Genomic DNA, 24,942 nt, shown 5'->3' on the forward strand with positions numbered 1-24,942 from the left:
AAAAACGGACTTTGTTCCGGCGCTAATATAAAGAATGTTTCATCACTATATTAAAAAAGTGTGTTAGGATATTGAATTTTTGAAATACAATTGAATCATGAATATTCAATGTTTCATCGATAGTTGAAAAAAATGTTTCACCGCTATATCAAAAGGTGTTTCAATATATTAAAATATTGAAACAAAATTGGATGACAAATTGAAATATTAGCTTTCACATATGAAGCATGGATCCTAAAACCGTTGAAACATAAACATATTAAAAAAATAAAAGAGTATAAGACAATACCAAAATGTCCAAATCAACATTTTGATGCAACACTAAGAATCATATGGGATTTTTTATAAATATTTAGTTACAAGCAATTCAACGATACAATCAGATCAGGGGTGAAGCTAGAAATTTAGTTTATCGAGGTCATCGGGGTCAGAATACACCAATCTTGTTCAATTCTTAGTATCATATTAGCTGTCGCAGTAGATTTCATCGGAGGTCATCGCGATCAGCTGACCCGACAAATGACTCTAGCTTCACCCCTGAATCGGATCATATATTGAATAAGTAATTTATAAGAAAAAAATATTTTAATATGGATATCAACATGCATACACACATTACATATAGATAAGTACAAGAGCAACAACAGGATATACGTGTGCAAGACATAGAGTAGTAGCATGGAGGGTTGAAATCTGTAGGCTAGCACATACACGCGGAGAGAGTTGGGCCAGAGCATGGCCATCGATATTTTCATTAGCGTCGGGCGGACATAATAGTCTTAGACAAATGGGCCGATAGGGCTGTCACGACCCACAACACGGTTTGGTCTGGGCCGGCCCGGCCCATGTACCAAGGCCATAGCCCAAGGAGGCTACAGGCCATGTCGTGCTGGCACGGGCCCAAATAGGCGCGTGGGCTGGCGAAGTCCATTAGCACGTGTGGCCCACAAAAACCGAAAATGGAGGCAGAAAAAAGAAAAAAAAGTGAAAATTAGGAAAAAATATGGAAATAATTTTTTTAAAAAAAATAAGAAAAATAGAAAACATATGCAGAATTTAGGAAAATAGGAAAAATATGAGAAAATGGAAAAATACAAGTGGGGTCGGTCTGACGCGCTCATGCCAGCACGTAACAATTGTGGCATGGTGTGTTGGCCAATAGACTAATAATGGTATCTCTAATATTTATTTTCTTAGAAAGGTATAAGAATAGATATGTCATAGCATGCTAGTTGAGTAAATAATGTTCCAATGTTGTATCTTGTATAGGTTACACTAAGGTGGGCCCCATTATGATAAAAAAATCATTCTTTTCCAAATATCTCCATCCTTCAACCTTACATGTTTTAGCTAAAATATTTTTTAATCTAAGCACCAAGTACCAAAGTAAGACATAAGTGCTAATAAATTCTAGCCTAGCACCCTTAGCCCAATGTATTACACGTCTCTCGTATGTTTTTCTCTTTTCTATGTACCTTCTTAAATCACAGGAAGCTGCCCTAAGGCGCCGACCGATCTCCAATCATACCCGGGCTATGCAGACCCATCATTGCTTATTTATGCCAAGGCCTGTACATTGGGCCCCCACCCCATTTGGCCATGTCTATGACGTGCTCCCTCCTAACTTTTTTTTTTGAAGTTGGCTACTTTATTTTTTTTAACTAGCCAATATCAAATATTTGCACGTGGAAGAAGTACATCATTTTTGGATGTTGTTTCACAACCCAAGCATGCGTTGTTGCTTCCTCCTCCAATTCATTCTGCTAAGAATAACTTGTAGCTCCATGTCAAGTAATATATCTAACGACAATGAAAGCATGATAGTTTACTCTATCTCTGGTCTCGAAATATTTAAACGTAGTACTGGGTGTGATACAATTTAATGCTATGGTTGTATCAAGATTTATGGTATGTCATATCTAATAATATGTTTAAATATTTCGAGACAGAGTAGTATGTATATAACAACAAAGAGCATACGGGTGGTTAGGGTTGCAAGCTACATTTATTCTAGGTGGGAAATGAATTCTAATCCCTCCCCATGATATCTCTTGTACCCCATGGAGGTGTACTATTTCCATAGATTGTCACATGATTGTTGCATTGTATTTTAGCGGTAGTTTGTGCAAATGTTCATATTATTATATACAATTTCAATAGATGAGTTCTTAACTTCAGAATTTATGAGTGTTTAAAAATAAAAAGGTTTAAGTTGGTTTCAGAATAACAGCAGTTGGACAGTAGCCAGCGGACCCCTTAATTTTATCTTAAAAAATCACAAAAAAATAAGGTAATGGAGGGATGTAGAAGCTTTACCCCCTCTATTTTATCTTAGTTTTCTTTTTCAAATGTATGGGGAATTATCGCCTTTATCTCATCTTATAAAACTGCTTTCCCTACTTTCGTCCCACTTTTCACCTTAAGCACACAATGGGAGAGGACAAAACAAAAGCCTAAAATAAACTTCCAGCCTATTTCCAGTTATACAGATTTGTTGTAATACACGAGTATGTTAACAATCAGTTAAACACCATACCCACTAGTGTTAGCCGATCAGTCCATATCCTTGTATGAGGGCATATTCAAAGGTAGAGCCTAGTATTGACTCTTTTCTCATCCACATCAGCAAATCTAACTTGTATGTACAAAAGTAGAGTCAGGTATGATTTCTTCATTAATACTATAAAATATATGTTTATTACTCTTCTTTCCTTTTAATCTACCACATGCAACAAAATTTTTTTTAAATAAATACAAATAGTCGACTCTAAACTGTTGTCATGCGAATAACTATTTTCCTCTCGTCTCGTATCTTTCTCCTCTCTATCATCTTATTTGCTTAACAACGAAGAGAGTCGGATAATAATCACAATCGTATGTGCCGGCCTTATGCCAGTGCGCGTGATTGTTTTATTCCTGTTTCTTCTTCTTTATTTTCTTTGCTAGGTATTCCATATATAACAGATTGGCACTAGGCAAGAAGACCTGATCGAATGAGCCACGGCTCTATAAAAGCCATTACTACGCACGCATTCCTTCACCACAAGCTCGATCTTACACCCATCATTCCATCAACAATGGCGTCGTCGACCTCCAAACCCTTGCAGTCATTGGCATTGTTTCTCCTCCTCGCGCAGCTCACCAACTCGGCCTTCGTTCCGAAGCCCAAGAACCGCATCGAACACAGGCCTCAGCTGTCGAACACCTACGTCGTCCATGCCAACCACCTCCTCAAGCCGCCCCGCTTCGCCACCCTCGAGCACTGGTACATCTCCATGGTGGCGACGCACTCTCCTCGCGCCGCCACCAACGGCACCGTCGCCTCCGCAGCCGGCCGCATCCTGTACACCTACGACACCGTCATGCACGGCTTCGCGGTGCGCCTCGCCGCCGACGAGGCCCGGTGCATGTCCCGCGTCCCTGGCGTGACCGCCGTGCGTGAGGGCAGGATGTACTACCCGCAGACAACGAGGTCGCCGGGGTTCATCGGCCTCGACCCGGAGTACGGCCTGTGGAGCGACACGGACTTCGGCGACGGCGTCATTATCGGCTTCGTTGACTCCGGCATCTGGCCGGAGAGCCCGAGCTTCAACGACAGCGGGCTCGGCCCCGTTCGGCGTAGCTGGAAGGGCGGGTGCGTGGGGCTAGACGCCACCCTGTGCAACAACAAGCTCGTCGGCGCCAAGGACTTCTCCGCGGCGGAGGTTGGCGGCCCCTCCTCTCCGAGGGATGAGTTCGGGCACGGGACGCACGTGGCGTCGACGGCCGCCGGCTCCGAGGTCCACGACGCCGGCCTGTTCATGTTCGCCCGGGGCACCGCGAGGGGGGTAGCGCCCAAGGCGAGGGTCGCCATGTACAAGTGCGGCGGCCACATTGGCTGCAGCGACGCGGCCATTATCGCGGCAATCGACTCCGCGGTGAAAGACGGCGTGGACATCATCTCCATCTCCCTCGGCGGCTTCCCGGTCCCGTTCTACGACGACAGCCTCGCCATCGCCACGCTCGGCGCCGAGCGCGAGGGCGTGTTCGTCGCCCTCGCCGGCGGCAACGACGGCCCAGGGCCATACTCCGTCAGCAACGTGGCCCCGTGGGTGACCACCGTCGGCGCCGCCGCCGTGGACCGGCTGTTCCCGGCAAACCTCACGCTCGGCAGCGGGGAGGTGCTCATCGGCCAGTCCCTCTACACCATGAAGGCCACGCACACCACCATGACACCGCTCGTGCTCCTCACCTCCTGCGACGAGCAGAGCCTCTTGCCCGACGTCGTCATGGGCAAAGTCGTCGTGTGCCTGCGATTCGGCGGCGTCTATGTGGCCAGGCTGCTGCAGGACGCCGGTGGAGCTGGGCTAGTCGCTGTGGACGGTCACGAATGGCACGGGGACGGAGTGGTAGCCGAAGCCTTCACCCTCCCGGCTCTCACTCTCAGCTATTCCAAGTCCGAGAAGCTCATGGACTACATGGAGTCAGAGGCGAACCCGGTGGCGTCGTTTGGCTTCGCCTGCGAGACGGTCACCGGCGAGAACCGGGCACCGACGGCTGTGGGCTTCTCGTCGCGGGGGCCCAACTCCGTCGTTCCCGAGCTCCTCAAGCCCGACGTTCTCGCGCCGGGACTGAACATTCTTGCTGCATGGCCGAGCGACGTCCCCGTGTCAGTGTTTGACCCGGACACGAGGAGATCCAACTACAACATCATGTCGGGGACATCCATGGCGTGCCCGCACGCCGCCGGCGTGGCGGCGCTGATCAAGAAGAGGCACGGAGACTGGACGCCGGCCATGATACGCTCCGGGATGATGACCACCGCGGCCACATTAGACAACAGCGGCCGCGACATCACCGACCAGGGCGTTCAACAACGCGTCGCCAACGCCACCTTCACGAGCGCGACGCCCCTGGCGGCGGGGGCAGGGCACGTCCGCCCGCAGCTCGCCGCGGACCCGGGGCTCGTCTACGACGCCGGCGTGAAGGACTACGTCGACTTCCTCTGCAGCCTCAACTACACCGTCGAGCAGCTCCGCGTGTTCGTCCCCGACACGACCGGGTGCACGACGACGCTCCCCGGCGGCCCAGCCAACCTCAACTACCCGTCGTTCGTCGTCGCCTTCAACGGCAGCACCCACGGCCACGTCCGCAAACTGACACGGACGGTGACCAAGGTGTACGAGAAGCCGGAGACGTACCGCGTGGCCGTGTCGGCGCCGGCCGGCGTGAAGGTGACCGTGAAGCCGGCGACACTGGAGTTCAAGGAGAAGAACGAGAAGAAGAGCTACACGGTGGAGTTCAGGAGCGTGAAGAGAGGACACGCGAAATCTCAGAGCTGGGATTTCGGGCACATCGCGTGGGAGAATCGGAAGCATCAGGTAAGGAGCCCTGTGGTGTTCATGTGGAACTAATTAACTGACAGATGCAATGCTGCAAGCAGTAGACACATACTTGGAAGCGATGCAGTGTTGATGACTTGATGTGTTGATTTTTCAGGGAAGACGAAGAATTTGCTCTTTTTTTAAGTGTAGTTGTGAGAATTATGAATGGAAATCCTAAACGTTGGAATAATGTTGACCTCTCTCTCTCTCTCTCTCTCTTAAAATGTTCTTAACTCATCACTATTCACTGGTCTGAAACATTTGTGATCAGTTGAGAGGCCATCAGGCACTTTGCCTCTACTTTACTACCTGTTCTTCGTTTAAGAATTTGGACTTAGGTGCACTTGACAAACAAGAACCCACAGAAAAGTTCTTCTATAGAACTTTCACTTATACATGGCATGCCAAGTGAATCAATTCTTACAGTTTGATCCTTCATATACAAGACTTACCATCTCGATCTATCTACGCAATTACAACATGAAAACAAAATCGCTGATTAAACCAATGGTTAAACACAGTAAGGTGATTTTATACGGCAGCAACAACGAAGGTAAGCCAAGGGAAGCAGGAGGAACCACGTATTAAGACCTCAGGATGCATGTCATGATCAGGGCCTAAGTAGTAAGCACGCTCTGTAGTTGTCTGTACGAGTAAACGAGCTGTTGTGTTTCAGAGTTGTTGCAACTTGCTAGTGCACTGCAGCATACATACACCCCCAAGTATATGAGCATAAACATGATGATGGATCATAAGAGGGTGTACCAATTGTGTCAACTGAGAGACTCTCATTCTGAATAATGGAGGCCATTTCAGTCTGAATAATGGAGCAGAAGTTGCTATTAAGATGCTTATTTCTAGCTATCCTAGGTTGAAATGGAAAATTGCAGATTTTTTTTTTTTGGGCCTCCTATGGCCTTAGTCACCATGATATAACCAAAACTATCACTTTTTTTTCTAAAAGCTGCTTACAATTTATATTCTGCCAAGCATGGCCTGGCATCCTATTGGCATGTTCCCTGCTGAAGTGTGTTAGTTCAAACTGATTTTGTTTCACAGTCCAAAGCGTTCACTGTTGCTTCCTCCCATTCAGCCAGCTAAATTAAGAATGACCTGCAGCTCCATGTTAAGGCCTCTGTCTATCTCTGGTGACACTCGTTGTAGGCTTCAGTGCCGTTCGTGGAGAATGCCAGAGGATCTTTGCATTGCATTTCATCGTGTAGTTTGTGCGAAGACACAACAAACAATTTCAGGGGTCTTATGTACAATTTCATTTTCCAAATGCATAACATCGAAAAAGATCTTTTACGTTTGGTTTCATAAAAATGACAGGTGTTAAGGATAATAGATCAAAATAGATATGAGAGATTTTATGTGAAAAACCCTCTCACGGTGGAGAGGAAAAAAATCATGGGAAACAAATTCACTAATAATTGTAAGTATTATTAAAAAAACTACTAATGGTACGGGATCATTTCTTGCATAGATACACAAATGAAAAATTCTTCAACACACCATGTCCCTTCCGGGAACACGGGATTGTCGAACACAGATGGGATTTAGAATGTCTTGTTCATTAAATTCCTATGAGATTTAGAAAGAGTAATATAGTCTAGGGTTGCAGTGACTTGAGTAGCATCTAAGATTCTTAGAGTAAATTTCCATACGAGCAAATTTTAGATTTGGTTATTTAAGATGCTAAGTTTTCTATTTGGGCTAAGTTTCCAATAAAAAAAAAAGCAAAGGCTGTTGCTTGGATGACATGAGGAAAAAACACAGTCACCTCATAGCTAATTTACTTTAAAATTCCTCTAGAATAGTGCATTATGCCAAACTTTCAAATGAATTGATAGAGGCCAGCCCTTTGTTCTAACTTCCAAAGGAGGTATTAGTTTGTCTCAGCTTCTCAATTGGATACACTAATTAATGATCTTTCAATAATAAGACCTCTTACCATATCTTAGTTCTTTGCAAGTGCCACTGTGTCAGCTTACACCACCCTGGAGCGTGTGACAGTCCTACTGTTTCTCTTTATGTTGGATAAGTGTGTGACCTGTTGGTACTCGATAAGTCCAATAAAAAGTATCTCGAGGTACCGATATCTTATTATATTAAATTGTTTTTGATCGTTTGATCTAACGACATCAATCATACTCAACTAGATCCAATGATGAGAAATAATTTAATATCATGAGATACCGATATCTCGAGGTAGTACTTTTTATTAGACCGGAACAAATATCTAAGCCCTGCATAGTTCGGCCTGCATATAAGAGCCATTACTACGCAAGCATTCCTTCACCAAAAGCTTCCACACCCATCAACGATGGCGTCTTCGACCTTCAAACCCTTGCAGTCCTTGGCATTGCTCCTCCTCCTTGCGCAGCTCACCCACTCGGCCTTCATTCCGAAGCCCAAGAACAGCACCGAGCAGCTGTCGAACACCTACATCGTCCACGCCAACCACCTCCTCAAGCCGTCCCGCTTTGTCACCCTCGAGCACTGGTACATCTCCATGGTGGCTACGCACTCTCCTCGCGCCACCACCAACGGAACCCTCGCCGCAGCCGGCCGCATCCTGTACACCTACGACACCGTCATGCACGGCTTCGCGGTGCGCCTCGCCGCTGACGAGGCCCGGCGCATGTCCCGCGTCCCTGGAGTGACCGCCGTGCGTGAGGGCAGGATGTACTACCCGCAGACCACGAGGTCGCCGGGGTTCATCGGCCTCGACCCGGAGTACGGCCTGTGGAGCGACACGGACTTCGGCGACGGCGTCATCATCGGCGTCATTGACTCCGGCATCTGGCCGGAGAGCCCGAGCTTCAACGACAGTGGCCTCGGCCCCGTCCGGCGTAGCTGGAAGGGCGGCTGCGTTGGGCTCGACTCCAGCCTGTGCAAAAACAAGCTCGTCGGCGCCAAGGACTTCTCCGTCGCACGTGGCGTCGACGGCCGCCGGCTCTGAGGTTGACGGCGCCGGCCTCTTCATGTTCGCGCGCGGGACGGCGAGGGGGGTGGCGCCTAAGACAAGGATCGCCATGTACAAGTGCGGCGGGGCCGCCGGCGGCCACATGGGCTTCAGCGACGCGGCCATTATCGCGGGGATCGACGCCGCGGTGAGAGATGGCGTGGACATTATCTCCCTCTCCCTCGGCTGCTACCCGGTCCCGTTCTACATCGACAGCCTCGCGATCGCCACGTTTGGCGCCCAGCGCGAGGGCGTGTTCGTCGTCCTCGCCAGCGGCAACAGAGGCCCACGGCCATACACCGTGTGCAACGTGGCGCCGTGGATGACCACCGTCGGCGCCGGCGCCGTGGACCGGCTTTTCCCGGCGAACCTCACGCTCGGCAGCGGGGAGGTCCTCATCGGGCAGTCCCTCTACGCCATGAAGGCCACGCGCACCGCCATGACACCACTCGTGTTGCTCCGCACCTGCGATGAGGAGACCATCTCGCCCGACGTCGTCATGGGCAAGGTTGTCGTGTGCCTGCGACTCGGCGGTGTCTATGCGGGCATGCTGCTGCAGGACGCCGGTGGAGCAGGCCTAGTCGCCGTGGACGGTGACGAATGGCACGGCGACGGAGTGGTATCCAAAGCCTTCACCCTCCCGGGTCTCACTCTCAGCTACTCCAAGGCCGAGAAGCTCAGGGACTACATGGAGTCGATGGCGAACCCGGTGGCGTCGTTCGGCTTCGCCTGCGAGACGGTCACCGGCGAGAACCGGGCACCGACGGCGGTGGGCTTCTCGTCGCGGGGGCCCAACTCCGTCGTCCCGGAGCTCCTCAAGCCCGACGTTCTCGCGCCGGGACTGAACATTCTTGCAGCATGGCCGAGCGACTTCCCCGTGTCAATGTATGACCGGGACACGAGGAGATCCAACTACAACATCATGTCGGGGACATCCATGGCGTGCCCGCACGCCGCCGGCGTGGCGGCGCTGATCAAGAAGAGGCACGGAGACTGGACGCCGGCCATGATACGCTCCGCGATGATGCCACCGCGGCCACGCTCGATAACAGATGCCGCGACATCACCGACCAGGGCGTCGAACAAGCCGTCGCCAACGCCACCTTCACGAGCGCGACGCCGCTGGCGGCAGGAGCAGGTCACGTCCGCCCGCAGCTCGCCGTGGACCCGGGACTCGTCTACGACGCCGGCGTGAAGGACTACGTCGCCTTCCTCTGCAGCCTCAACTACACCGTCGAGCAGCTCCGCGTGTTCGTCCCCGACACGGCCGGGTGCACGACGACGCTTCCCGGCGGCCCAGCCGACCTCAACTACCCGTCGTTCGTCGTCGCCTTCAACGGCAGCACCCACGTCCGCACGCTGACACGGACGGTGACAAAGGTGTACGAGAAGCCAGAGACGTACAGCGTGTCCGTGTTGGCGCCGGCCGGCGTGAAGGTGACCGTGAAGCCGGCGACACTGGAGTTCAAGGAGAAGAACGAGAAGAAGAGCTACACGGTGGAGTTCAGGAGCGTGAAGAGAGGACACGCGAAATCTCAGAGCTGGGATTTCGGACACATCTCGTGGGAGAATCGGAAGCATCAGGTAAGGAGCCCTGTGGTGTTCATGTGGAACTAACTGAACGGATGCGATGCTGCGAGCAGTAGTGGAATCAAACTTGGGAGTGATGCAATGTTGGTGACTTGATGGGCTGATCTGTCATGGAAGAACACGAATAATGCATTATTTTGTTCTGTACTTCTGAGAGTTGTCAATGGAAATCGCAAATTTTGGCAGCTAAATCCTGTTCATCTCTCTCTTTTCCCTTAAAATTGTTCTTTTACCTCCAAACTGATCATTATTCTTTTAAAATAATTGTCCATTGTCCTGTGGGAAGTTGGGAACAATCTAGTTCATAGGGGACGGCAGTTTTAATGCTTATAATTTTCCACTGCATCCAGCAGCGGCGGAAACTGGTATGTAGTTTACTTTTTTTTTTTTTTGAGAAAGAAGGGTAACAACCCCTTCCATTTCCATTAACAAAAAAAATAACATGTAGATTACTAGGCACTACATGTTCTACCATCCTTGAAAAATATCTCAGGTACCAAAAATTTTAGTATAAATTTTGGTACCTCAAGGTAGAAACTATCTTCTTTTTTACACTAAAATATATGATACCTTGAGCTACTTTTTTAAGGATGATAAAAAAACTCTTTACAGAAACGTGATATGGATTTTGAATTTACGAAAAAATTATTCCACAGAACTTTTACTTAACCATAACGTGCCAAGTGAACCTCAACACTAAAAGTATAAAGTGCGGACTGTGCGGTACACTTCTGTAGTACACTTGTATTTATGTTCCTTCAGAACAGGCAACACATACAATTATTCTTATCTTTACGCGCACAATTATAACATGAAACAGCAAAATAATGATCGAACCACCGGCTAAACACAGGAATTGAGGTGATTTTATCTGATAACAACAACAACAAAAGCTAAGTCAAAGGAACCAGACAGAACCGCACGAATTCAGACCTAACTTCCTTGAGTACTTTTACTATTCTTTAGAAGGTATCAGCAGATATCGTTTTTTCTATATAAATTTTGATACTTCTTCCATTTTCATAATATAAGATGTTTAACTTTTTTTTCTTACGATGTTTGAACATTTGTCTTATTTAAAAAATTATGAAAATAACATTTATTTTGCATGTGAATTACTTTATTATCAAAAGAACATTAAACACGAGTTGTCATTTGTTATATTTGTACTAAATTTTTAAATAAGACGAATAACCAAACATTACGGCCAAAAAAGTTAAACATCTTACATTATGAAACGGAGATAGTACCTCTTAATATCTAAGGTATCAAGAATATTAAATTTTACATAGAAAATAGTGATACCTCACGGTACCTTCTCAAATATCTTCTCAAAGATGTTTGATGGTAAATTTGCTCTAACTACAAAGTCCAGACTCAAAATTACAATATGACATGATCAGGGGCTGAGCTGCTGTTCCGAGCAAAAACTGACAGCAACATGATGGGCCTTCCTCCCGTGGTTGTGTTGGGCCTCGGCCTTCTGTGCTGATGGGCCTGAGAGGCCCGGCCCGAAGGCCCACAGCTTCACATGTGGCACTGTGTCTGTTCAGTCAAATCATTCGGGGGCCACTCGTACTCGTGAGTCGCGTGAGGAGCAGGGAGCTCGACCAATCCGGTTCCGGTGCGTCTTGCTGTCGCCTGCCGATTTGACGATTCTAGTTCGGCTTTCCTGTGAGTTTTTTTTAATTTATGTGATGCCTATTAAGTGCATAGATAATAAAATTAACTAATATAAAATTAAAAATATGTATTAAAATTGTGAGACGATGAATTTATATTTTTTTTAAAAAAACACATTGTTTAGTGTTTTTGAAGAACGTGTGGATTAAAAACAGGGAAAAAATATGAAGCAAAGAACACAGTCGTACCCTGCAGCCTGCAGCGGAAAACCATAGGCACAACACAACATCGTACTATTCATGTTTCTGAAATTATTCGAAACAAATAGATAGTGTGATTTTCTTCATGTACATGAAGCAGTAGCACCTAGGATTGGGTAAATTGGGCCAAAGGGAAAATGCTTAAATGCATCATGCTTACTCAATCAAGACTACATGTCTCTGCAGGACTCTGCCAGACGCCCAGACCTCGAACATAATCAATCAGAGAGAGAGAGAGAGAGAGAGAGAGAGGACCAATCGAGGAGGCAAGTAGCCATTTGCATATTAGCACATCAGGGATTACCTTGTGGTTCCTTCGACTTAGCAAAACACAGCAAAAAAGAGTGTGACGAAACCGAAGGAAGAATCATCGAGGTATGCTATGCATTCAGCCATTCAGGGCTAGTTGAGTCCCGTGTTCAGGGGAGATGACACCTGCATCAAACGGGATCATCCCAATTTCATCATGGTGCAAGTGCAAGGCCACCAACCGATTCCGGCGATGTCGGTGTCATCTCTCCTGATCACAGGGCCCAAACCCTCCACAAACAAGAACACCTCCTCTCTGCAGACCCTGAAAATCCTGCCACTTTTGTTCTTCCAGCTCTCTGAAGATACTGTCATACTGATGCAGTATGTGGTATCCTCTCCTGTGCTTCTCTGCAAGCTGCAGACACACATGGCTTTATATAGAGGATGGGGATGAGGAGGAGGCGCAGCCGTTTCTACTGATGATGTGATGATGGACGATGCGTATTCACACCTGATTCCCAGTGACGTCCAGCCATGACGAGGTGTGTGCAATGATTGGGCTACATACTATTAAACATAGTTTAATTATAAAATAAATTATAGATTTCGTTTAGAAACCACGAGATAAATCTTTTGAGTCTAATTAATTCGTTATTAGCACGTATTGTTATTGTAACACTTATGACTAATCATATATTAATTGGGCTTAAAAGATTTGTCTCACGATTTTTCTCAGTGTAATTAGTTTTAATTTTTATCAATATTTAATACTCGATATGATGTTTCTGGAAAATGATTTTGTAAACAGGCCTGAATCGTGGACATATTCGGGTCCATCTGGAGAAAACTACAGGTCAACGGCTCTAGGTTAAGCGACACTACGAATCTACGATGGATGGAGTATACTCTATTGACAGCACATAGTACATAAATAGTGCCAAGTAAAAAAGACCAGAACAACGAGGTTCTGACCACAATAATTTTCTGGGCACTGGATTCTGCTCGTGTTTATGTGCGTGCCGCGACAATATAGCAGGAGCTGTCTCATGGACCAATTTGGCTTTTAGATTCCTCTAGTTTTGATGCTTCTTTAGTTCTTTTGCCTCACATTATTTGTGAATTCCGATCGCTCTCTGCCCAGTTCGTTGCATGGAGCAAGAAGAGCCTGCTGGTTTGTGACAATTCAGCAGTCCATGGTCAACAACGCTGCACCTATCTATCTGTCAGACGAAACTACTTTTTGTTTCATCTCATATTTTTCGATTTCTCACATCAATGGCACTGAACAACCAGTAAAATAGAAGTAAAAGATGGCAGAAAAATCTACTGTTTTTTTTGAGTGGCATCATCTAGGTCTGATCGATCTTGTCCTCTCAAATGGTTTAAATACCATTTTAAAAAGGTTTATACAAATTAGTGCAGCACCGTTCTAGTATCCTACGCCTGGGTCTTTCTGACACGAATCACACGATTATTCTGCGTGAGGATTAACGAAGGATAAAGAGAATAATTGTTGCTCCTTGTGCACAATGACTCGAATCTCTTTTCAACCCCTTTTTTCTCTGCTTTGGTTCCCCTTTTTCCTACCTTTTTTCTCCCCTAGTAGCTTTCGATTGTTGGGTTTGCCAGAAAAATTCTCGACTATTACTAATGCTGGACCTCAATTGGGCCTCTCGATTAATAATGCTGGACTTGACTCCAAATTCCAAAGACTAAGTATTGTAATGTCCGTCAAAAAAAAAACTCCGTCAAAAAAAGTATTGTAATGCTACATTGGTTAGGAGGACGGATATGAAAGATACAGCTGTTGGATGGCTGGATTTCACAATCATACAACCATGTGCGTAATCTTCAGGCAATAGTATAATGTTTATGCTGTTTTCTTTGAGTTGGTCTTGCCATATTAAAGATGGTATTTCCGGACTAATTCAAAATAACCATTTAGTGATTTAGAAGAACTTTTCCTTCACAATTACTCCATCTGCTCTATATTATAGGATGATTTGGTCATATCAATCCATGAATAAATGAATATATATATATATATATACATATATATATATATAATATAAATATAGATAGAGAATATTTTATAATGTGAAACAGGATTACAGTACATAACGGTGATTGGGCACTTGGGCATGCATATGCAGAGGGCATGATTTAGGAAGTTGATTGGTATCATTTCTGCTCGATCGAGAAGAAAAGGGTTATCATTGGTGACCGTAAAGATCACCACGTGATGGATTGAAGCCGGCTTTATCTGATGTCATGAGGCAAATGTCAGCATGCAAGTTTGAATTCCCCAAGTTGTTTGGTCTAAAAAGTTATCCGTAGAGATAGAGCTTAATTTGGTTGAATTTTTTAATGCTGTGAACCACTTACATAATTCAGATCACAATTTTTTTTTGAGTGGAGACGTCACTACATGGGTTATGTACTTATGTTACTGTCCAATATGTGTGTAAACATGATGTAAAATAACAGAGCTTCACATAATTAGAACTAGATGATGATTCCATATTTGTTGACCTGAATCAAAAGTTTACATGACCAAAATACCATTATAGTGTACATGATGTAAAATATCATGCACTCACTACAGAATCTTGTAGAGAAGTTTACAGGACCAAAATACCATTATGTGGAAGCGGCCCTTCATCCTTCTTCACACTTCTAGAAAACGTGATAAAAGACTTTTCAGTTTTCACCTTTGTCTCGTTATTTCAGACAATCTATATACCGATTACAGTTCAAAATATCATTTTTGGAGTTGTTCATGGATTGTCATATGAATTCTTGTCAAGAATTCCTCAAGTTTTCCACTCTTTTGACTGGGTTGAGCATTACCGGAGAATCTTTTTGTGGCTCCTCTTCTTAGACTGGGTTCAGACTTTGACTTGTCTTCTTTTCTGAGACACTTGGAAGCAATCGCTGCCCTGATATCACTGTCATGCAGTAGATCCAAACATAAATACTTATCCCCTCCACCGTTTGACCAGTTACAGTAGCAGGTACTACTCCGTCCCAAAAAAACAGAATACTGATTTTTGCTTATAGAGCGTTTGACCATCCGTTTTATTTGAAAAAATTATTAAAAAATTAAAAAAAATAGCCACATGCAAAGTACTATTTATGTTTTATCATGTAATAAAAATAAAAATATTAATCATAAAAAAATTTCAAATAAGACGAAGAGTCAAAAATTCAATTAAAAATACAGAAATTGGTTTATTTTGGGACGGAGGGTGTACATAAGCCGGCTGTAAATATTTTTAATAAGATAAAAGAGTAGAGAGAAAAGCAGTGAACTACAGATTTATAGCCAGCTACAGCACGGACTCCAAGACGTATTATGTGTACGACATGTGTGACATGGTAATATATATTTGGTATGTTAGTATGTAACTATTATATAAATTGACTATTAGATTGGCTATAGACAGTTAGTTTCATAAATTCTGTCGATGTAGATGCCAATAGCACATCTGAAATGGACTCGATCATAAACTATAGAAAAGATCAATGGACAGAGTGGCACATGGAGATCTTGTCATGATGTGAACAAGATCTTTATTACAACCAGAATTTTTAGTACAGGCTTAAGAAATTCCTGCTGTGGATTCGCCAAATCTTCGTGAACAGCAAACTGATCTGTTCAATCCTATCATGATGATGCATGTACCACACTCAGTACAAGAAAAAGAAGAATGCATTTGGTTGGATATTATTTTGATTGTATGTTGCTTGCGGAGGTATACCACGCATCTTTATGCGGAAACTCTTACATAACATTAGGAGAATATAACTCACTACGTTTTATATTATAACATGTTTTGATACTATATAGATTTATTTATTAATCAATAGATTTATTTATTAATCAATGTATATATTTTACATGCACGTCCACTTTATTATTATCCATAAAAATCTAAGGAGGCTTAGACCCTATTTGTTTCCCTTGACTTTGTTTAAGTCATGTCATGTCGAATGTTTGGGACAAACTAATTAGAAGTATTAAATATAGACTATTAACAAAACTCACTCCATACTCTGGAACATTTCGCGAGACGAATCTATTGAGCCTAATTAGTCCATGATTAGCGAATGCGATTCTATAATAAACATTTGCTAATTATAGATTAATTAGATTTAAACAATTTGTCTAATGAAATAGCATTTATTTATGTAATTAGTTTTGTTATCTGTCTATAGTTAATATTCCTAATTAACGTCTAAATATCCGATGTGACAAGGGACCGTAAAAAAAAATCTCTAGATCCAACGACCACTTAGAATATTTTAGAATGTATAATGGAGGTAATGCCCCCCATCAGTTAGCTTATGCTTGTGCTTATGAGCCACTATTTAAATTTTAAAATTTAAATTTGAAGTTGATTTGGTGTTTTAAAATTATGGTTTATTTTTCAACTTTTGTTTTTAGATTGCTAAAAAAACACATATAAAAGTATTAATTATAAATTATCTTTTAATCAATAATAAGTCATTTTGTTTATACTTAATAAAAGCAAAAAAGTTGAGTCGCTGGCCACAGGGAACTAGCTATCAGCATCAGCAAATGACAGCATGATTAGACCTACAAAAATTCATTTTTTTTCTGTTGTGTTAAGCAATGTGAACCACATGGCCAAAATTGACCAAGACTAGTATGCTGGCCATTTACTGACAGCAGTAGGAACACATTAGAAGACTAGCATGTGGATTATGTTAGCTATGGCCCCGTTTAGTTTTCAAAAATTTCCCGTAGAACATCACATTGAATCTTTGGATATATAAACAGAGCATTAAATATGGATAAAACAAAAAACTAATTATACAGTTATGGAAGAAAATCGTGAGACGAATATTTTGAGCCTAATTAGTCCATACGTAGCCATAAGTGCTATTGTAAACTGCATGCGCTAGTGACGGTTACTTAGGCTCAAAAAGATTCGTCGTGGTTTTTAGGTGAGCCATAAAATTCGTTTTTTTATTCTTGTCCGAAAATCTATTCCGATACCGGTCAAACGTCTGATGTAACATCCAAAATTTTTCATTTCCCCAACTAAACACCCCCTATATAACTTAAAATAACATCTACACAACACAGATGGCAGTATGGCACTAGTATTAGTAAAAGTTTCAGGAGTTCATACTAAGTTGAGAGAGGTTATATGCTGTGTTCTTAAAATAACATCTACACAGCCTTGGACATAATAGTCTCCTACGGGTGTCCAACTCCTTTTTCTGGTTTAACTTTGGTGCTTAACTGCTAAGTGATGGAAGTTTCTGCTGGTCACTGCTTAGCTATAATAAGCTAAAAGCATCCCAGCAGTTCATCTGTCCTATCATTTATCTTGAAAATAGAGGATGATGGATAAAAAATAAGCTCCAACAGAACATCTATCCATATCCTCTTTATTTAGATGTCATCCATATTAGGAGAGAGAAACTTATATTTGAATGTTCTCTCTCCATTCTTTAAAGAAATATAGAAGATGATAATCTGCTAGAGTAGAAAGAGATATGAAGGATAAAACTGTTTTAGATGATCATCTAAATGAATATATGAATGATTAAATTTAGATGAGCGGCTGACAATAAACGGCTGGGCTGATTGCCTTGAACAGGTCAATCTGAGGTGGTGTCTAGGTGACAACTATCTTACCTTAGCTTGTTATGGATTGGGCTGGACTAATTTCTCTGGATGACTGTTTTCCAGAATTCACGTAAAAGGAAATATGTAAAAAGGATAAATTGAACTATTGAGGTGATTCTTTTCGTCTTACCTAGTTACCTTAGCTTGATGCTTCGGTCAGATTAAAAAAGACCATTAGAACATCTGATAGTTCTGGGATAGATCAACAATCTTCGCTTGCGTTCTAAATTTTCCATAAAAAGAACCCTTGGCGAATGTATTCACGAAATAATAATTACTCCGTCCCTAAAAGATTTCACTCTTATCCATTTTCATTGACACTTTTAAGATTGAGGCTAAATTATTTGACATTCTAGACCAGTGTTATTGACTCAGATGATCTTATATGTCATACTATCTCTATCTCATAATACTAATATAAGATATAACCACCACTAACATAAAGATTAAGAAAGAGTTAATCACTTTCTTATTTAGATTAACTATGAGACTAACTAAGTATATGCATGCATGCATATAATATGGTTGGACGTTTTGATGATTAAGATTTTAAAAATAAATCCAATTTAGAGAAAAAATATTTAATAATTAATATATACTTGCATTATATTATGAGACATAGAAGAAAAATAGTTATACCTAATATTATAATATTATAAGATGAAGGGAGTACTCACGGATATCAACTTAAACAATTAAAAAAGAAAAAAATGTCAAATCATTGAATTTATCCAATAAAAGTCGTTAAGCACCGGTGGGCTGGTGGGCCGCCTTCGGCCCGGCCCACTCCGCCTCCACCCGAAGGGGCAGCGGAAGAGATGGCCGCGCGGCGAGAGAGAGGACACGGCGGCGGAGCGGACAGGGAGGCGCACACTGACACTCACGAGGGGGATGATTAAAAATGGCGCGACCTCGCTGATGGTGCGCCTCCTCCACCTGCCCCGCGCCGCACCCGCCCCCACCTACCGCCGCCGCCACCACCACCTCGCGCTCCTCCTCACTCCCTCGCGGCTGCGAGCGTCCGCGCCGGCACCGCCCGCCTCCACCGCCGCCATGTCGACAGCGGCGGAGCAGGCCGCGGTCGCCGACCGGAAGCGCGCGCTGCGGTCCGAGGTGCGCAGGGCGCTCAGGGCCCTATCCCCCGAGCAGCGCGCCAGCGAAGGTGACGACGCCCTTTTCCCCTTCCTGCTAACCTGTGTGGATGTTGGCTGATTCCGTTGCTGTCCCTGATCTCAATCGCTGAACCGTTTGGCCACCAACTGCTCGTCGATTTGCTGACTTGGACTGCTGCTTTCACTGTGCTACTGTTGGCATATTTCATTAGGGCGCAATAGAAAAGAGTGATGAAATTATGTCCAAATAAGCGATCAAAATTTATCTTGGTGGTACATTTCGATTTCCCATCGGTGGTTAGCACCAAAGGGTTCGTCTTAGGGATATTCCAACCTTATGATAGGCGTCGTTAAGATTGTCTCTTTAGTAGCATTGAATCCAAGTACCTACCTATCGTGAGAGAATCACAGAAAGACACTAAGAGAAATGAATATTACTCCCTACGTTTCATAATTTAAGACTTTCTACCATTGGCTAGATTCATATGAATGTTAATGAATCTAGATATATATATAAATTATATACATTCATCAATTGATAAATTTAGACGAGGCTAGAAAGTCTTACAATATGAAACGGATGTAGTACCGTACTATCTCTGCTTCTATAACTAGAACAAAGTTTTTTTTTCTGTAGCTTTTTTCTCCCCTGTGAAGGGTAATGCACATGTCATTGGTACTTGTGCTTCTGTTGCTGGAACAAAGTGGGTTTTGCTTATGCTGATTTGTTGAAGTTTTTGGATGTGATTTATTTTTTCTTACTTTTCCAGACCAGGCTATTCAAAACGCAATTTTGAAATCTTCTTGGTTCAAAGAATGTAAACGGTTATGTGCTTATATAAGCTGTCCACAATTGCGAGAAGTTGATACGTCAAAAATGCTGGCAGAAGTATTATCTCCAAATTCTGGTGAGTCCTGTCCTGTATACATATATGCCCTTTGTTTTCTCTTTCTCCTGCTGCTAACACTTGCTTTTTTGTTTAAGAACATGATGGACATGCAAAGGACCTTTATGTTCCTCGAGTAGAAGATAAGAATCGCAATATGCGGATGCTCAAAATTACTACCATGGATGATTTAGTAAAAAATTCAATGAATATTCTAGAACCATCACCCCTGGATGCTAGTGGGAATACTCGTGAAGAAGGTATGAAGTTTATGCCCATGGTACAATGAAATGAAACTTTTCCTGTGTGTGATTAAGGCATTGCATCATTAGGTAGCTAACGTGATTTACATGCATTACACTGATCCTCTTTTTATCCTTACAGTGTTATCAGCCTCTTCCCCTGTTGATCTTTTTCTCTTGCCTGGTAAGCCCTTTAATCCTTTATCTCTTATTACACTTTTTCTTTGTCTCTCAACATACATTTGAATAATGATTGTTATTTAATATTTATGCAGGGCAAGCTTTTGATAGAACTGGCCGAAGATTAGGGCGTGGTGGAGGGTACGACTAAACAATATTCTATCTGTCAGTTCATGAGCTGCCTGTATTGAAGTTGCCAAATACTATTAGTGTCATTTTTATCCAATATCTATGAATTGATTCAATTGCTAAATTTGGGTGCTACCAACAACTTAATCCATGTAGTCATCTATAAACTGAACAGCATCTTGATGTTGCTAACAATATCAAAGAACTGTCTTTTATTCTCAGGCAAGGATCTAGTACTCTGAATAGCATCGTGATGTTGCTAACTTCCGATTCCTTGTGTCAACAGTAACAATTAATACAAAAAGGAAGTTAAACATCGAAGCTAAAATTATTTTATAGATGTAGAATCTCCTTGATATGCAAATCAACTACCTGTCATAACATTTGCAGACCGTCTAAGTGATCTAAGAGCTAGTTGTTGAGTACTTGAATGGTTGTAGTGTGTCCTGTCGATTTAGAACCATGTTGTGTAAACATGAGATCTTATGGAATCTTGGTCGACTTGACAATTGGATACAGGAAGTTACTTTCAATGTTTTATTTACTGTTAGTTTGAAAACCCCAGGCTGTTCACACGGCTACAACCTTTCCTTTCATTTTAGATTGTGTAGCATCCAGTCCTGCACAACTCTACCTCATTTGGTTTGACATTATCTACTTAATGGCCCACAATTCATCAAGTACTTATAATACGCATATAATGCCAAGGAGCACATGAGCATCAAATATTTGCAATGCCATTCTGTTACCGGGAGTTCATTTATGATAGTTTGCTTGGTATTGTTGAGCCAAAAGATTTCCTTGATCTAAATGATATATCTCTATGCTTGTTCATTAAAGGTACTATGACACATTTCTGATGAAATATCAAGAGCTTGCTGAAGAGAATGGGTGGGATCAGCCTCTTCTAGGTATGATGTGCATATTTTTCAGAAGTCCAATTGTTTTTATTTACTTGGAATCGTTTCATTTGTTATTTCTTAGCACATGGCTTTGCAGCAAGTTATGTTTTTTTAGTTTATTATAGTTATGCAAATCGCACGTTTGGTTGCTCTACTTTGCCCTTGTGCCCATATTGACCCCTTTACGTAATGAAACAGTATCAGAGCGAAACATTTTGAGGTAGCACCAGCACCATGAACAGAGGGGCCAACACTGTTATGTCCCTAATATGTTCTGTTAGTTCATTGTGTTAACATGATATTTTGTATTCTCTACTACAAAGATGTCTTGTTTAGCCCACAATACTGAACCAAATTTCATGATCATATCATAACAAACTGCCAGATTCTATTATGAGGGGTATCAGGGATTCTGGTCCTTCCAGAAACTAAACTGGTGTCACGGATTCTATTATGAAGGGTATCAGGGATTCGGGTCCTTCCAGAAACTAAACTGTGGTGATTAGATCCTTAACTACATGGTATATTAACAAGTCAGCTGGAAGTTACATTCAAATTGTAACTGAACCAAAGCTTGTACTTGCATTTTCATTTGCTTCTACATGCCGTGGAATATGTATGCATCATCGTGAGCAAACTTCTGGGTGTTGCAGTTCATAGTTATATTTAATGATGAGATGTGTCTACTATTATCTTTGCTAAATTATAGACTAATGGTCTGGTTTCGTGTTTTTCAAGTCGCACTTTCATACTCGGTGCAAATTATGGAGGAAGACATCATCCCTGTGAACTCAACAGATGTTCCTATCGATGCTCTGGTCTCATCCTCTGGCATTATTCCAATCAGTCCTGCAGCATTGGCGAGAATGTAATGAAGCTGCTTGGTTTCTGCTTTCCATTGACAGTGAACACCTCTCCACTAAACAACTCTTGCATGACTGATAGATACTTCACCAAAGCTGGGAATTTTTCGATCAAGTGATTTTGTCAGACAATGCATATGTATTCTGAATATGAGCTAACTTCGTCGTTCATATTGTAATGACAACTTTGATCAAACATACAATAAGTTCAATATATATTCATGGAGTATGACCTGAAAATGTGTCGTCCTTAAGAGGCTGGAATGATATCCGTTATCTAAAAGATTGTGTTGTCCGTTCAAATTGAGTGGCTTTTGCGAGCTCACTGCTCAGTTGGCTTGTCTGAAACCCTGAACTCTAGCCCGCGTGTTCATGGTACTGTACTGAATTCAGTACATGCAAAATTTGTTTGTAGATAGTTTTTCTTTTTTGAAACCAAATGTTTGTAGATAGTGTAGTAACTGAGATGACAAAACACTCAGTTCAGTGTCGACGATAACTTCTGATTGATGGCAAATCACTAAATCTGATTGTATCACTTGCAGTTCAGAATAGGCAACGTACATCTGAATTTATTCATCTTCTACTGACAGCAGAGCAATTTGCTCAGTTCTAGTTCAAGAAAAGAATAATGAACAAGCATTGGCTCACCACAAAAACTGTCAATGGTATCAGAAACACATGGCTAACAGCTACGGATGGAGCCCTAAAAGAAGCTACAGAAATCTTACCAGGACACCATGATCAGGGCTTGAACACGTCCTGGGGTGAGATGTAAGGATCGTTGAACTCGACGGTCCTGACCACCTTTGCCAGCTCCCGTCGCGCCGCCTCCCTCTCCCTCTGCCGCGTGACGTCCCTCCGCATGAGCGGTCGGGCCTTGTCGATGGCCGCGCGCAGCGAGTTCTCCGCCGCATCGGGATCTGGCCGCGCCGCCGGCGACGGCGACGGCGGCGACGCCGGTGAGGGCTGGACGCACGGGCTGCTCATCCTTGTGCATTGTGTCGCGCCCTCGCGGTCATTCTCTTCGCTCCGCTCGCTGGTCTTGCGCTTCTTGATCGTGTGGGGCGTCGCCGTCGCGTCGTCGTCGCTTATGGCGGCGTGGGCACGGCCCACGGTCGTCTCTTCCTTCTTGCACGCCGCCGCCTCCGGCTCGCTCGCCTCCTCCTCCTTGCTAGCGCCGGAGCCCTCCTCGCCTTCGCTGCGGCACTTGGTGGTGCTGGCGGAGAGCGGCTCCTTCTCGCAGGCCCGCCGCCGCTCGGCCACCCTGCCGGCGTCCTCCCCCGGACCCGCCGCGACTCTGAAGGGTTTGATGCGGATGCGTATCTTGCGCGATGGCGCCGGCTCAGCGAGGCAGGTGGTTGCTGATGGCGTGAGCGAGCTTCTCGTTCTTGCACGTTCTTGGAGTCCTTCTGCTGCCTCCTCTCGCCGGTCTTGCGGTTCTTGATCGCACGGGGCGTCGTCGCGGACGGCAGCGTGGGCACCCGGCAGGGTCGTCTCTTCCTTCTTGCACGACGCCGCCGCCTCCGGTGATGTGGTTGTACTGATGCAAGACACGCTCTCCTCCGTCTCGCTCGCCTCCTCATCCTTGCTAGCGCCGTTGCCCTCCTCACCTTCGCGGCGGCGCTCGGTGGTGCTGGTGGAGAGCTCCCCCTTCTCGCGGACCCGCCGCCGCTCGGCTACCCTGCCGGCGTCCTCCCCCGGCTCCAGCGCCGCGACTCTGATGGGTTTGATGCGGAGGCGTATCTTGCGCGACGGCGCCGGCTCGGCGCGGCAGGTGGTTGCGGAAGGGTTGGGAGGCGTCTCCCCGGCGGCGACCATGCTCGTGTCTCTTCCTAGGTGCTTCTTGCTCCTCGCTTCAGGGCGGTTAGCTCGAGGGAGGCGGGAGATCTCTGGGTTTCTCTAGGGTTTATGAAGCTCGCGCGAATCGAATCCTAGATGGAGGTAGAGATGGCTACTCTCCTCTGCTTTTATACAGCGGAGGAAGGAAGGAGACGGGCTCTTCCAGTCGGCGCTTTCCATAAAAATACTGGCAGAAGCGTAGCGCTGTATAATTAGCGAAATGAAAATTTTTTATTGTCATATTAGACGTTCAACTAGATGTTGAAAAAAAAATTTAGACACGAATAAAAAATGAATTTCATAACTTATCTGGAAACCGTGAGATAAATCTTTTGAGCCTAATTAATTTATCATTAGCATATATTGTAGCACTTATGACTAATCATGGACTAATTAGACTCAAAAGATTTATCTCACGATTTTTTTCCTAACTGTAAAATTAGTCTTCTATTTTATCTATGTTTTATGTTTTATTTTGGTGTATAAAGATTCGAAATAATATTTTTGATAAAAAAATTTAAGAATTAACCGTTATCTTATTGTAGTTGCTCTGTATTTTTGGTACTCAGATCAACCACCTGTCTGAAAAAATTATGGAGGAGGACATCATCCCTGTCAACTCAACAGATGTACCTATCGATGCTCTCTCTGGTCTCATCCTCTGGCATTATTCCAATCAGTCCTGCAGCATTGGCGAGAATGTAATGGAGCTGCTTGGTTTCTGCTTTCCGTTGACAGTGAACACATCTCCACTGAACAACTCATGAAAATACGATATCTCGTTTATTGCATGCTATCTAAATATTTATCAAAAATATAAAAAAATTATGAATATAAATTAATATGTGATATATCACAACACAAACATGCAAGTTAAAATATAACTTCTACAGTCCATGGCAAAAAGTAACAAATATATGATTGTAAGTATGTATATAGTATTCACAGTTTAATTTGTTATTTTTATTATGAATTGCCGATGAGGGGATGTCCCCTCGATAGACTTGAATCCACGCTCTAAACAACTCTTGCATGACTAGTACTTCACCAAAGCTGGGAATTTTTCG

General features: G+C 43.8%; 2 protein-coding genes and 2 pseudogenes across 3 annotated transcripts; 3 read left to right on the forward strand and 1 right to left on the reverse strand.

The window, feature by feature from the left end:
- Positions 1 to 1,887: 1,887 nt before the first annotated feature.
- Positions 1,888 to 5,514, forward strand: LOC102715319 (annotated as a pseudogene).
- A 2,039-nt stretch (positions 5,515 to 7,553) lies between these two features.
- On the forward strand, positions 7,554 to 9,948 carry LOC102715596 (annotated as a pseudogene). The gene is made up of 2 exons (XR_423672.2): positions 7,554 to 7,574; positions 7,672 to 9,948. The product of XR_423672.2 is annotated as a subtilisin-like protease SBT1.8 (transcript).
- An 8,607-nt stretch (positions 9,949 to 18,555) lies between these two features.
- Positions 18,556 to 22,319, forward strand: LOC102707048 (5-formyltetrahydrofolate cyclo-ligase, mitochondrial). The gene is made up of 7 exons (XM_006658671.3): positions 18,556 to 18,880; positions 19,601 to 19,738; positions 19,816 to 19,977; positions 20,102 to 20,143; positions 20,235 to 20,280; positions 21,109 to 21,179; positions 21,909 to 22,319. The coding sequence occupies exons 1-7, from the start codon at positions 18,610 to 18,612 to the stop codon at positions 22,040 to 22,042; spliced, it is 864 nt and encodes a 287-aa protein (XP_006658734.2). The 5' UTR covers positions 18,556 to 18,609; the 3' UTR covers positions 22,043 to 22,319.
- A 458-nt stretch (positions 22,320 to 22,777) lies between these two features.
- Positions 22,778 to 23,854, reverse strand: LOC121055004 (protein P54-like). The gene has a single exon (XM_040526328.1). It carries the CDS (start codon positions 23,852 to 23,854, stop codon positions 22,778 to 22,780), a length of 1,077 nt encoding a protein of 358 aa, XP_040382262.1.
- Between the last annotated feature and the right edge of the window lie 1,088 nt (positions 23,855 to 24,942).

This window comes from Oryza brachyantha, chromosome 7, assembly GCF_000231095.2.
Source record: "Oryza brachyantha chromosome 7, ObraRS2, whole genome shotgun sequence".
Classification (NCBI taxonomy): Eukaryota; Viridiplantae; Streptophyta; class Magnoliopsida; order Poales; family Poaceae; genus Oryza; species Oryza brachyantha.